Source organism: Mirounga leonina, unplaced genomic scaffold (genome assembly GCF_011800145.1).
Source record: "Mirounga leonina isolate KUSES-001 unplaced genomic scaffold, KU_Mleo_1.0 Mir_53, whole genome shotgun sequence".
Lineage (NCBI taxonomy): Eukaryota > Metazoa > Chordata > Mammalia > Carnivora > Phocidae > Mirounga > Mirounga leonina.
The window spans coordinates 20,535,222-20,550,625 of NW_023270807.1; the positions used below are offsets into that span (position 1 = coordinate 20,535,222).

A 15,404-nucleotide genomic window follows, 5' to 3' on the forward strand; every position below is an offset into this window, starting at 1 on the left:
TACTGGGTATCTATAATTGTTTTACATTTTTATCTTTAATAGGTCATTGCTTTAGTGATGGATATATTTACAGATGTGGACATTTTCAAAGAAATAGTGGAGGCATCAACTCGAGGGATATCTGTATACATTCTGCTTGATGAGTCCAACTTTAATCATTTCCTAAATATGACTGAAAAACAGGGCTGTCAAGTTCAACGACTCAGGGTAAGAATTCCATGTTTGTTTGTTTTTTCTTCAAGTATTTTGTGTACCATTTTTATCTCAGTTGAATTTAAGGCAAGTTAAGCTACAGCACTCCAAAAATAAAAATATATACATATATGCATAAATATATTTAAGATGGTATAATGATTGATCACAGAAGGGTACCCTTGTACTTTTTTGGAATGTGACTGAAAACACACATCTTCATGATGGTTTTAGAAGGTGCTTTTCTTGATAATGGGGCGCTTAAGCTTCTGGGTTAACTTTGCTCAGTCATAATAAATGCTTCGGTTTCTCCATGAATACCCTTGAAACCACTGACTCGAGTGATTCTTTGATTCAGCAGATGTTGCTTATCACAAACATGAGGCATAGTGTCTTCAGTTACATTTGACTTCTTAAAAAGGAGCATGGATTTTAATTGTAGTTATTGTGAAATCATGCTACTATAGCCTGAAAGGCTCTCTTGCAATAGGATCGTAGGTGATTTATGAAACCATTCCGTGTAAATGTGAAATAATGCCTCCTGTTTATGTTATGTTAAAATACATATTTAAAGTGACTGTTTTTCTTGAGTATTTCTTTTTTGGGTGACATCTTAAAATTTGCTTTTACCATTTTTTGTTGTTGCTGTTACGTGTTTTTTAAAAGATTATTTCAAGTATACATTTTTGGTACTAAGATTTTATATTGCCATGTATTTCACTTTCAAAATATCTCTTTTCTAGTTATAATTTTACTTTATATTTACATGTAATTATAGAATATTCGAGTGCGGACAGTAAGAGGCCAAGATTATCTTTCCAAAACGGGAGCAAAATTTCATGGAAAATTGGAACAGAAATTTTTGTTAATTGACTGCCAGAAAGTTATGTATGGGTCCTACAGGTAAGATCATTGTGTTTACCTCCAGCATTTTCAGTCATTTGTAGAATTTATTAATTTTAAATTTTAATATAATCTATTTAGCTATTTCTTAGAAATAAAAAAGAACCTTTGCATGGAAGCTTGGAGACTTGGGTTTCAGTTCTGGTTGTGCCTCTAAAGAACATTAAGACATCGGGCAAGTCATAAAACTTCCTTGGGTTCCAAGTTCTCTGTCCCCAAAATGGGGAGTGGGGTGTTGACTAATATTTCAGGTTCCCTACAGTTCTGTAACGCTAGGAGTGGTTTTGCTCCTTACGAAAACAGTCGTAGTATGGGCTTAATAATATCAGTTGCTCATAAAAATAGAAGCGCTTTATCAGTTGGAGCAACCTGACCTCTGGATTGTTCTTATTTTAGTATTATTAAGAATCTGATAGTTATCATCATGTAGCCACTATATATAGTACTAACCCAAAAAAGCATTTCAGAGTCAGGCTATTAAAAATGCCATGGTAGACACTAGGCAAGGTCACTCGGGTTACTATTATCTGACATCTTTCAAGGCGACCACCGGTTGGAATCCCTACTCTGTTCCAGCTTGGCTCTTCCACGTATATCATCCCCCATCCTTACCACTTATACAGGGTATGAGGGCACTTGTTCTCATCTACATTTATAATGATGAAAGTGAAGTTCCAAAAGGCTAAGTGACTTATCTGAAAACTCCACAGCTAAAGGTCAGAAGCAGTCGAGGACTGGCAGCCCAGTCCAAATTCTGCTGGCTCCAGAGTTCAAGCGCTTCTCTAATACTCTCTGATAAATTCCGGCCATCAATCCTAAATGGGTTACACAATAAGGTCGTATCACCAGGCAGATGAAAATACCAACCAGCACCTGCGAACTGCTAAGTCACCAGGGCAGCACAGACTCATTACTAACGACCGTGGGAAGGAGCCAGGAGAGCTGTGGGGGTAAACAGGACAGTATGAGAGGAAACATCTGCCTCTTAAGAACTGAAAAAGTCCACGATAAGGAGACAACGAAACGTGTTGAAGTGATTGGCCATGGGCAAGTTACTCAACTTGGTTGCACTTCAGTTTACTCCTCTGTAAAGTAACGATGGTCCTAGAGCCTACCTTGTGTCATCATAAGAATCAAAGGAGTCAATGCAGCATAGCCCCTGAAGTCAGCTATTACCTAGGCATGCTTTAGCTGTTACTATCTGCTAATTTTCCCTCTAGGCTCTGGGACCTTTTTTTGAAAGTGCCTTTTAGAGTTCTAAAGGAAAACTTGGGGCGCCTGGGTGGCTCAGTTGGTTAAGCGACTGCCTTTGGCTCAGGTCATGATCCTGGAGTCCCTGGATTGAGTCCCGCATCGGGCTCCCTGCTCGGCAGGGAACCTGCTTCTGCCTCTGACCCTCCCCCCTCTCATGTGCTCTCTCTCTCTCATTCTCTCTGTCTCAAATAAATAAATAAAATCTTTAAAAAAAAATAAATAAATAAAGGAAAACTTGTTAAGAGCCGAAATTATAACCAGTGCTTGAAATTAACGAGTCCTCTTAAAGACTCATTATACGTGTATGTATTTGTTCAGACCCACTTGGTTTTACAGGGTTTTTAATTGAAATTTTAATTAAAATTAGGCGTTCACTTGACTTATAGAATGGTATTTATCAAATATTTTTAATATCTCCTACTTGGACCATTTTCAAAGCATCCTGTTTGTGTTTTATAGATGCATCATTTTCTCTATTTCTTTGAGGATATTAATTATAGTTTTTTTGTAGCTCTGTTTTTATACGTATTCTTATCTGTGCAATTTCTGTTTCCTCCAGGTGCCTGTTTCCTGCTTATTTTGGTCTGTTTTGCATCTAAACTTTTAAGCTTTATAAACCATCTTCTAAACTGTCTTCAAATGTCTGCTGACCTTTGCTGTGTATTGTTAAAGAATGAGGGACTCTAACGCTTATTAGAAATTGCATGGGAAATGTTTATCAAGAGCTGAGTTTACAGGAGAGTGATTGGCTGGAGTCTTGACAGTTTTATTGAAAGTTTCCTGGATGTCAGTAAAATAGCTCTTTTATTTGGGGCTGTTAGTGTTTCCAGAGAATAATCTCTACACTGAATATATATAATTGAATGTCTTCCTGTTGCCTGAAGTGATATCACAATATTGTTTTTGATTGACCAAAGCAGGGAAAGTTCTCCAGTTGCAATATATTCACCAGTACCATTATCTTTTCAGTTTCCTGAGGTCAACACCTGGAGCTTATTTTTATTTAATAACCTATACATGTTCAAGTTCTTGTTACTGCCTCAACATTTTTACTCTTTATTCCAATTTCTACTCTCGTGTGGGCTCTTATCACCTTACTTCAATTCTTTTACCCATCACAGTAAATTCAGTCCCTCATCTTTCAAGTCTATAGTACAAATACCTACTGGAAAAAAATCACTCCTCAAACATCTTTTTATGATAATTTATCTGAATTTGACAAAAAAAAATCGTACACAGTCACAGCTTTCAAGATTTTCCCCACCCATTCATCAGTCTCTTATATAACTTCTTTACTTCCGCTAAATGTAATTTCTTTTCTGTGTTCAACCAAAACATGGCCATTCTTACTTCCTTCTTACTCCCATATGTCTCTCCTCCCACACAAGCTGTTCCATACCTTTTGTGTTTTAACTTCTGGGTTGTCTAGTTTCTGTCAAAATACAGCTAAACTTCCATTTGTCTCTGGGGATTTTCTCATATGTCATAGTTGACTATTCATTCCTCTACTGGCTGTTTCTCACAAATTTTGTATTCAGTTCTTCAGTGGGGTTGAAAATTCCTGTAGTGATTCACTTTGTATCACTTATTTTAAGTCAACCTGTGGCCCACACGTCTGTACAAAAAGAGCACTTAGTGAGTTATTCTTTTCATACCATGCATCCAGGAAACACACTAGATAAAATAATAGGACTCTTAAGTTGTACTCTCTTGTTTATGATATTTTGTGTATTTTAAATTCATACTCTGTACATTCTTTTAGTATTTCATCTGCCTTTGTTATTGTGTCCCCTCTATAAAGAGCAAGCTCCTTCATTGTGGAGAATGTCTGTCTCCTTTTTCCCTTATTAACCCCTATTATATCAGGAACAGTATTTGATAAATAGCATATTAGCAATTCCTTTTTTGGCTCAATGACTCTGTATGTTACAGTATCTAAATTTTTACAGATCTGACTTAAAATTTTACATGACATTTCAACTGTCACCTCTAAACTGTAGAAGTTCCACAAAGTATTATAAAGAAGTTACAAACTTTAATTTCCTAGAAATTGTATTTTATATGAAAAGATCTTTTTTTTTTTTTTAAAGATTTTATTTATTTATTTGAGAGAGAGAGAATGAGAGAGAGCAAGTACATGAGATGGGGGAGGGTCAGAGGGAGAAGCAGACTCCCTGCCGAGCAGGGAGCCCGATGTGGGACTCGATCCAGGGACTCCAGGATCATGACCTGAGCCGAAGGCAGTCGCTTAACCAACTGAGCCACCCAGGCGCCCTATATGAAAAGATCTTAATTGGCATTCTGACTGGCATGGCTTTTGAGGCTAAATTTACCAGTTCTCTGTCCACTGCGTGCATAAAGTAAGCAGTAAGGTGCCCTTTATGGACTGAGACTGCAGCCCACAAATGCTCTCTCTGTTCACAAGCCCTAGCATCCCAAAGTACACTTCCTGAGTAAGCCAAAGAGATAAAATGTATTAGCAAAGACCTATCTTGCATTATAACATGTTAGAACTATAAGGAATGGTAGGATTATGCTAGCATTTTGGAAACTGAGGCCCACACTCATGTGGGTAGATAGCTCAACAAAAGCCAGGTCTCTCAACTTTTCCACTCATACTGGCTTGCCTGACCTCTGCCAGGCTGCTGTTTATGAAATATAACATTTTCTACACCATAAAATCTTAGGCAGAGATGCAAAATGCACAGCAGGCTTTTCTTTGGACTTCTAGAAAGTAATGTCAGAAATTATGGGTGGATTCAAAGCCAGGACTTGAGTTGCTTTGTTATTTAAGATACAAATGTGGGAGTAGGGAGATACAGGCTCTGCAAGCATTTAATGATTGAAGATGTTCTAAATTACGGTAGGCAGGGAAAATGAACAAAAATGCTCTTGTTGATGTTAAACAACACATTTTTTCTTAGTAGAGTTATATATTGTCATTAATCTTCTAACAGAAAAATTAAAATTTTCCAATTTTGATTCTTTTTCAGCTACATGTGGTCATTTGAAAAAGCTCACCTCAGCATGGTTCAGATAATCACAGGACAACTTGTTGAGTCCTTTGATGAAGAATTTAGAACTCTCTATGCCCGATCCTGTGTCCCCAGTTCATTCGCTCAAGAAGAATCAGCAAGGGTGAAGCCTGGCAAAGCACTCTGGGAGAATGGCACCTACCAGCGGTCACTTTCTTCATTAGCTTCCATTTCCAGCCAAAGAAACCTTTTTGGCAGACAAGACAAAATTCATAAACTAGAATCTGGATACTTCAAAAACAGAGGGATATATACTCTAAATGAACATGACAAATACAGCATAAGAAATCATGGATACAAGCCTCATTTTATTCCAAACTTTAATGGTCCAAATACAGTCCGTCAGTATCAATCCAGTCAGATAAATGAAAATTGGAAGAGGCATAGTTATGCTGGGGAACAGCCAGAAACAGCACCATACCTGCTGCTTAACAGGGCTCTAAATCGAAACATTAATCCTCCAGGTAACTGGAAAAAGCCTTCAGATAGCCTCAGTGTGGCCTCCTCATTGCGAGGAGGCTACGTGAGCCACCAAAACACACCTGCACAGAGTTTTGCTGATCGGCTTGCCCAGAGAAAAACAGCAAATCTTGCAGAGAGGAACTCAAATGTGCGGAGGTCTTTTAACGGAACAGATAATCATATTCGCTTTTTGCAACAAAGAATGCCAACCCTTGAACATACCACGAAGTCCTTCTTGCGTAACTGGAGAATTGAATCCTACTTAAATGATCATTCAGAAGCTGTACCTGACTCAAATGGATCGGCTCTAGGTGACCGGTTTGAGGGCTACGATAGTTCGGAAAATTTGAAAGCCAATGCCCATTATACTCATTCTCGGCTTCGTTCCTCTTTTGTGTTTAAACCAACTTTACCCGAACAGCAGGAAGTTAACAGTTGTACGACTGGCTCCTCAAATTCAACTGTCATTGGTTCCCAGGGAAGTGACACACCTAAGGAGGTCCCGGACACCCCTACAAGTGGACAGCACGTGACAGACAAACCCGTGCCAGAATCAAGCCCCAAGCTCCCGTTGCAGTCAGAGGCACCAAAAATGCACACCTTGCAGGTTCCCGAAAACCACTCCACAGTAGTAAATCAAACCACAAATGGCCAAACAGAGGCAAACAACTATTTATATACATCCTTGTGTGTAAATAAGCAGACAGAAAATCTAAAGAATCAACAAAATGAGAATCTGCTCAAAAGGCGAAGTTTCCCATTCTTTGACCACTCAAAAGCCAACCTAGATCATGGACATAGTAAGCATTATGTATATAGTACGCTTACCAGAAATCGAGTTAGACAACCAGAAAAACCCAAAGAGGACTTGCTGAAAAGTTCTAAAAGCATGCACAACGTGACCCAGAGCACAGAAGAGAACAGGGAGGTCATAAAGAGACAGCCTCCAAGTGGCACCACGACCAAGTCAATTTCCGTTGCTGCTTTGCTTGACATGAATAAAGATGAACCTGGCAAAGAACTCACTTCAAAGAAGGAAGTTAAAGGCTCTCCGAGTTTTTTGAAAAAGGGATCTCAGAAGTTAAGGTCATTACTTAGCCTTACCCCAGAGAAGAAAGAAAATCTATCCAAAAATAAAGCACCTGCCTTTTATAGAATGTGTAGTAGTTCTGACACTTTAGTTTCTGAGGCTGAAGAGAATCAAAAACCAAAAAAATCAGAACCAAAAATGGATTCATCTCCTAGAGGAAAGCGTTCTTCGTCATCAAACTCTCAAGGCAGTATTCACAAGAGTAAGGAAGATGTAACTGTTAGCTCATCTCAGGGGATAAATTCTCCATCTGATGAAAGTAGCAAAATAATACCTGCTCCAGGTCCAGTTGAAAACAAGTTCTTGGAAAGAGCAGGAGATGCTTCTGCCCCGAGATTTAACACTGAACAGATCCAATACCGAGATTCGAAGGAGATTAATACAGTTCTTGCTCCTGAAAGAAAACCAGCTTCTTCTCCACAGCCAAAGCTCAATGAGCTTCTAAGATCTCATTCAACCGACAGGCGCATTTACAGTCGCTTTGAGCCATTTTATAAGATTGAAAGCTCTATTCAGCCAGCAAGCAACGTACCAAATACTGGTGTGCACCGCCCAGAAATAAAATCCACAACCATAGGCAATAGTTACGGCAGGTCCAGCCCGATGCTTAATTACAACACTGGTGTTTATCACTCATATCAGCCAAATGAAAACAAGTTCCGAGGATTTATGCAGAAGTTTGGAAACTTTATACACAAAAATAAATGAAATACTGTAATTTCAAATAGTTTTTAAAATACAAATGACTATAGCTATAAGCATTTGTCCAAAGAACTTTGTGGACAGTTTTTGTAACATGCCAATAGATTTCTGTAGGGAGAGAGTTTGGGGTATGATGTATATGTTTACCAGTGTACTAATATACAGTAAAGTTGTTCTGTGTGATAAAGTTAGTTGTGCTTAATTACAGTGTAGATGAAATGTCCCTGTACACATGATTTTTAAATGGTAATGGTAAATAGAATGTAAATTGTCTTCTTCAGACTGAGGATCTTCTTAAGTCTCAAATAGAAACTTTAGTGGAGAGATGGTGTATGGATTTTAAGCATTCATTCCAAAGTCTTTCCTTTTAAAAAAGGATCCTAATACTATCAGCGGCCCTTTATAATATATCTTTATGGGTTTTCATATTTCCAAATTATGAGAAAAATAGGACAAAGCCTTTTTGGGTTTTAATTACCTTTAAACTCTACAGGACAACTTGTTATATTTTATTAATTTTCCTGTGGAGCATACACAACTGGTTGGGCAGGAACAGTGCAATTTAAACTATGTAGCTCAGCACATCTTTCATTTTGAGGTGTTTGCAAAGTATCAGCCTCATGTGGTACATGGTAGGAATTTCTTTTCCTCATTTTGTAAAAATCTCTCCACTCTGGACCAGAGGACCCCATGCTGCCCTCACCAGTCAGCTGCTGAACTTATATAGTCCTTCCTTCCTTGAAACTTAGAGCAACCAGCAGATATTTGGGAAACCTGAATTACACCTCTCCTCTAAGATAAAAAAGCTTTTAGAGATGTAAACTTCTGCATAAATTTTTATCTTAGAGCAGTCCAACAATGCTTAGGTGTTTTGCTTGCAAAAGTTCTTTCTCTTTTTTATGCTGTGCCAAATGCAGTGTGAGTGCATAGTGTTTTCATGAAAGTACCGTGATGGACATGAGAAGTGGTATCTGGCCTCATTCTTTCATGACCAGAGAGCCTGGTTGAAAGTTTTAAATCTTTCCTGTCTTAGCTGGATCATCCTCAAGTATTTAGATCATAAGATACTCTTTGCCTTTCTTAAAGTAATGAAATTAAAGCCCCACATCCATTAAAGAGACTTTAACTTGGCTGCACTTCATCCACAAAGGACAGAATTCAAGAAACAACACACCATTTGAGAAGTGTGAGGTATTTCTGTAACTCTTTAAATATATTAACACCTTCCAAGTTGTAATATGGGGCAGTATGTTGTTTCAAAAATTCAAGATTCAGTCAAATAATATCTATTAAGTTAAAATGAGAGTATTAAAATATCAGTCATTAAGATAATATTCCATAGTGTTTAAAAAACACGATGAGAACATGACAAGAGAAAACATGACAGCAGGGAAAAGAAAATCTAACATTTAGTGAGCCCTCGTATGGACCAGGTCTTGAGCTAGAAACTAAAGTTCCCACAAGAATTATTTTGTGGGTACCCTTGTCCTCATTATTTGTAGATGATGATTGAGGTGATAAATGAGACTTTGAGACTCAGGTAATGCTCCAAGTCACATAACAACAAATAAGTAATTGTACTAACGTGTCTGTAACATTGTCACATCCCATTACCTCCCAAATGTGTTCAATATCTGCCTCGCCCAAACTGTTGAGAATTAAATGAGAGAATATTTATATTTTGTGACTCAATGGTAATCAGCCAAGAAAGCTTTAGTTGAATTCCACCAGACAACAAGGACACGCAGGGCTCAAAATAATCGTAGTAGGTGAGGTAGGGAATGGAAGTGACATTACTTTCTGATTGTAACTTACCAGGACAGTTTTAATTGCTAGGCCACCATTTTGATCTTGTGCTGGCTGCCCTGTGACAATGAAAAGGGAAAGGAAACAAGTTTAACTTGTGTCTGTGCTAGGCAAAGCAGTCCTTTAGGAAGCTAGGCAAGGGATGGAACTCAATGTTAAATATATTACCTTGTTACGTATTCACAATAATGCTGTAAAGTAAATAGTTCCTTTTTGCAAATGAGAAAACTAACCCTTCGAGAAGTTACAGAACTTTCCAAGAGTCACATGGCTCTGCATTGGTAGAACTGGGTTTGAACGCAGGATCGGGTTTGACCGCAAAAGCCCGTACTTTCAATACTACACCACATCATACCTTGCTGGCTTCTACTCCATTATGATGGAGGCAACTTTTCTGAATGTTGTCTCTCTCTTTGCTCTGTCTCTACCAGAATATACCAGAAATATTGCAGTAACCTAAGCCGTTTATGGCATTTTATAAACACAAATCCAGAATATGGACCCAGTTTAACATTATTCATAAAAGCAGGTTTTACGACTCCCATTATAACAGGGAATTCCCAATTACTGCAACATGGGATTTTATTGTTTTGGAAAGCTGCATGTAATCGATTGGAAATTTTGCAGACTTTCTAATGAGGTAATAGCATACAAATAAAACTTTGAGAGAGAACAGTTATTCTTCACAGGAAAAGTAACCACTTGATCTACAAAAGTTTTGCGTTTAAAGAAAAATAACATTGGCTGGAATGGGCATTGGCTTATAATCTGATAAGGAAATTGTATAATCTTTATATATTAGTATCAAATTATTAAAAAGCATTAGAATTGGAGTCCAATGAATGCAAGAGATTTTTCATTTTGCTCTTAGAAAAATTCGCTTTTGTAATTCTGGACCATTGTCCTTTACCCACTTACCAAAGACAGAACCCACAGTTACCCAAACCAGATTGACTTTAATATTACCCATTCTTTGTTAGATGGGGCATTTTTCAGGCCTAAGAGGAAAATGGGCTAATTATCTTTAGGCAACTCTGAAATTGGAAGTCCTAAAATGTAGAGCAAGATAACTTTGAAGGTGAAATTACATAAACTAGTTTTAATCATTTTTAATTACAAGCAAAAGCCTGTTGCCTTTTTGTGCAGCAACCGCCATTTCTGGAAACAGGTCGCTTTTATTTATTTATTTATTATTTTTTTAAATTTTATTTTATTAAGTTAGTCACCTACAATACATCATTAGTTTTTGATGTGCTGATCTGCGATTCATTATTTTCATGTAACACCCAGTGCTCCATGCTTTTAAATAATAGCTCCTGAATTCCTCCTCTCCTCATGGCATTGAGAAGTGCAGGAGGCTTTGTTTCATTGGCCTGTGACTGGTAGCTTTGACTTTTGCACAGATTTTTTCTCCTCTGCCGTTTGTCTTTATTTTCCTTTATTTATTTTTCCCTCCAGAAACATCTGTGTGTCAGAATCTAGGTGTAGTAACTTTCCAAAGTTTCTGTGGCTGAGAAATTCCTCAGGGGTGAAGGCTGAGCAAGCACATAATACTTCAAATAATTTGCCCAGAGTTTAAGTTCTCAACAGACACTTCTAAACTTCATGGATTTAATCCTTTCAAGCAAAATACTTCCCTTTTCTCCCCATATTAATATTGATGGAAAGATAATGGCACTTAGATGTACTTTCATAGTAAAGATGGGTAAGGTGGTTTTACTCTCTACATAGTACATTTAGTGTGTAAGCAGAAACTCAAGAAAATAGGTATGAATTCAAAGTAGTTCTTGGCAGATATCTTCAGAATAGTTTAAGTGCCTGTATCCTGAACACGCTGGTGTCTCTCTATTATAATGATTGGGATTAGCCATAATTCTAATGTGGTGTATCGAGTAATGGGTATATATTGGCAATCTACTTTTATGGAAGCAAATATCTTGTTTAATCAAGATGACATCTAGAGTAATCCAGGTAAGCAAGGAAGAAGTTGAACTCTGGCTACATTCAACTTTAACTTTACTCAAGATTATCCAGTTATTCACCTATTATTCAAAAGATATTTGTCATGAAAGACAAATATGACGTAATATGACTATTGCTGAGGAATATAAAGTAGAATCATTGTTTCACATTAACCATGTGTCATACTGTTTAAAAAAATGTTTATTTTAATATTTAGTTTGGTTCTAGAATATTTAGAATGAAAAGGATGAAATTATAAACCAAAGAGTCCATTTTTACATACATAAATGTTATCAAAGAAATATTCTTCCTAAGTAGCTTGGTTTCAGATCTAATAAATGGATATTAAATAATTTTGTACAAACATCAATGTAAGTTGTTTTTTATCTTCATACCCTGCATTTCTCCACTTAAACACATGCTTTTACTTAGTTTTATATCATTTATATTTGTGCACGTTTTTAAATATTTATGAATTTTGAAATATCTTAAACACTTCATTTTATTTTTGGTTAGCAGTTATATTTCATACAATAATTTATCCATATTTGATACCCAGTGACAATACTCTTCCCTTAAACAACGATATCCTATACCCTCTATTTCTATTGCTACTGTAATATATAGTTATTTTAAATAACTTGAGACTTTGAAAAATACAGGCAATTTTGCTAAAAACTTGATAGCTGAATTTTGTATAACGTTGTAGCATTTAGTTTGAATAAATATTCTAAAGGTGCATTTGTAGTAGATCAGTTAGTGACGTTAAATAACCTAGAGTCTGAAAGTTATTTAAAATTCAAAAGGCATTTTTCCTAGGGGGGAAAAAAAACAACCTGTCCCTTCTATCACAGATTACGATGTAGTTGAAATACTGAGTATTGGGACTTAAATAGTATCATTTTAAAGGCAAATGTGATTTTTAAGTAGATAAGTATAATTTTCAGTAAAAACCTTGATTTTTTTTTCCATTTACTGTAAATACAGATGTTTAAGAAAACCCTAGTTCAATGGGCTAGTAAGGAAAATAAGTAAGGTTTTGCTTTTGTGACCATACCTAAAAGAAACACCTAACTAGGCTCTGTTATTTAAGGAGTCAAAGACCAACCTGAGGTAACTGGGTTTAAGATGAGAGGGGATTGAAAGGAGTAAGCATATGTCCTGCCTGTGGGAAAGTATTACATGAGGTGAAATTACCTGAGCTGAAAGCAGTAAGAAACTGAAGTAAGAGACATATAGGTGAAAAATATGTCAAATTGGACAATTCTCCCATAATCTGTTTCAACAGTCTGGCTCATTTTTTTTGGGGGGGGGGTCACACATCTGCCTTTATTGTGAGCAGCAGGTAGGACACTTCCAACAATAGTAAAAAAAATTAATTTACAAAAGCAGGGATTCAGTGAAGCCACCTGGTTGGAACCCTTGGAAGCTCATACATAGATGCAACCCAGAGCAACAGGAAGAGGATTCCAAAGCCCATGAAGAGTGAGGCCACCAAGGAGATGAGGAGCTCTTTGTAGATATCCCGAGTGCACGTGTCGATATCCTCATAAATAAAGAACTAGGCAGTGAAGAACATGCCAGTGATCAACAGCACCACAGTCAGATGGGGGAAGACAGCCAGGTTCACTGGGCTGGTGTATCTGCTCATGGCCTCAAGCTCCATTTTACCAGGCACAGGGTCATCCACAGCTCTGCCACTGGAATCTAACACTCATACTGGGAAACTACTTTGTTCCAAGTATATAGGTTATAGTAAACGTTTGATGTAAGGAAAAAAAGAATGGGTAATCAGAAGCTGCAGCAAGTTTCCATGAGTGTTTTAAGAATAGCCCAAACTAACAGCAAAAATTTGCTACCCACAGCCTGTTTGTCCAAATTTGTGTTTTTTTGTACTCCTAGTGCCTACCAAAGTGCACAGAAGAAATGCCTGATAAATATTCTGTGTGTGAATCCAGTCATTTCCTTAACTATAGTTAGGTAAATATATATTCCAGTAATATCGATATATTAAAATGTACAGATACCTAAATAGCCATTTGTATTAAAAAAAAAAAACAACATGGATGAGTTAGTGCAGCAGGGGTCCTAGTATAAATTTCAGTCACATTTACCTAGGATCTTGGCATCTTTATAGATCCAACAGGGCTAGTCTTCTGAGGACATATTTTTTTTTTTTTGAAGGAAAGAAAACCCCTGATGAAGAATTCATTCTAAAGGAAAATGGAAGAGAGCTGTTCAAATTCAGTTCAAAGATAGTTGACACACAAGGGAAGGAAGTGGTGACTGTGCATAAGGTCATTCGGATTGTCAACCAATGTAGTTCGACTCTGTGGGACTGCAGCAGAAGAATGACTTCTCTAAACTCTCCATGGACGGTGCGTGGAGAGTCAGGTGTCAGGGGCCACCACCAAGGGTGTCCGCACCATGATCCTCAGCACAGCCTCCTATGTTCAACAGCAGCCTCTGTGCTAATGTTAAAATGTTACAGCAACCACTGCAGACTCTTCTGGGCACAAGTAGGTACATCTGCACTTTGGGTGTGAGTGGTCCTTGGCAGCATTACCACAGAGGGCCAGAGCAGAGAAGAACAGGTGCCATGAGGAAGCCAAGCTAGCAAATCCCTCTGGGGACTCCTAGAACATATGTGGCAGGAAATGAGGAGAGGTGGACACCCCACCAGAACAGGTTTAGATGGGAACTTACAGTTTCCTTATTCTTGCTGAACTCCATTGGCTTGGGAAGTATGTCACATCTGTAACAGAGCCACAAGGAAACACAAAATGTTGTGACAAAATTCACATAATCAATTTGACAGAATGGTCTCTGCTATTTTGCTTGAATTAGAAAGAGGTAATGGGGGGGAGAAACCAACAACCCCCAAAACAAAACAAAAACAAGAACCTTAAATCAGGGACTTATTTTAGAGAACAACTTTCAAGGTATATCCTGACATTAACACATTCTGTCTCTAAACTTCCTTTTCACAATCTCTCTGTGTCTCAGTTATCAGGCACATTCAATTAGATTTAATAGACCACATTTTTTAAAGAAGGTTCTTTTGGGTTGTGGGAAGGGGGCATATTTTTGGTTTATTTGGTTGTTTTACAAATTAGCAAAATTTTCTTTGAGTTCACTACTAAGGCTAAATAAGTTAGATAGTCATTTAATCAAGATAAGCATTCTAGCTAATAAGAGTCTGCCAGAAAGCTCAGACTTAGATGTGTTTTCATAATTGGGGTGTCAATTGAAAGAAAGCCAACCTCAAAATGGTAAATTAGCAAATGCTTTATAAGTTGTCTTACTGAGGATGAACACCCAGTAAAATCTTTCAAATTGCTTTGAAGAACTGTTCCAAAGCTTATGAGCTACAGGTTATATATACAAAATGGGGACAAGGGGATACATGTTCTCCAAATGCATGTGTGTCACAAGGTATAACTTGTAACAGTTGTAAAATATAGGGTTTTCTGATTTCCACACAGGAGAAAGACCCTGAGGTCATCTTAATACCTTATGTTTTAATTAGAGCTGATTGTTGCATACCTCTGCTTAACTGCTTTTCTGGTTCTTCCTGTTTTTGAGATCTCCTTGAGGTCACTTGAGATATTCACAGAAGCCTGACATCAGTCACCTGCTGCAGTTTTCATGCACAGTCCCCCTTTTTGGCAAATTGCAACCTGTAGGAGACAATGGTGACCAAGTATCTCTTTGTCCCAGGGCACTAGAAGGTAGATTCCTAGTTATTCTGATATATGAGGCAAATATGTCCTAAAAAGCATAACTATCTGTAAACATCTAAATTTGCTAAAGTTTAAGAATTTTATAGCCTGAAGTGTTTCGTTGTGTCTAGGTATAAACTGTCAAACTTTATACAGAACTGTATATATTATTTATAGTATCCAGACATTTGACCATCATTAGCTTAGGGCAAGTCTGAGTACACCAATGCACACAACAAGAAGTTAATTTGTATAGTAAATATATTAACAGTAAAA

At 37.3% G+C, this 15,404-nt stretch overlaps 1 protein-coding gene and 1 pseudogene across 1 annotated transcript in view; one reads left to right on the forward strand and one right to left on the reverse strand.

The window, feature by feature from the left end:
* Window positions 1-7,644, forward strand: part of FAM83B (family with sequence similarity 83 member B) — a 60,921-nt gene extending 53,277 nt beyond the window's left edge. The window contains exons 2-4 of the mRNA XM_034991135.1: window positions 43-207; window positions 971-1,095; window positions 5,343-7,644. Of these exons, the coding sequence (XP_034847026.1) occupies window positions 43-207; window positions 971-1,095; window positions 5,343-7,644 (2,592 nt within the window). The remainder of the gene's footprint in view (window positions 1-42; window positions 208-970; window positions 1,096-5,342) is intronic.
* A 5,158-nt stretch (window positions 7,645-12,802) lies between these two features.
* Window positions 12,803-13,072, reverse strand: LOC118000932 (annotated as a pseudogene).
* Between the last annotated feature and the right edge of the window lie 2,332 nt (window positions 13,073-15,404).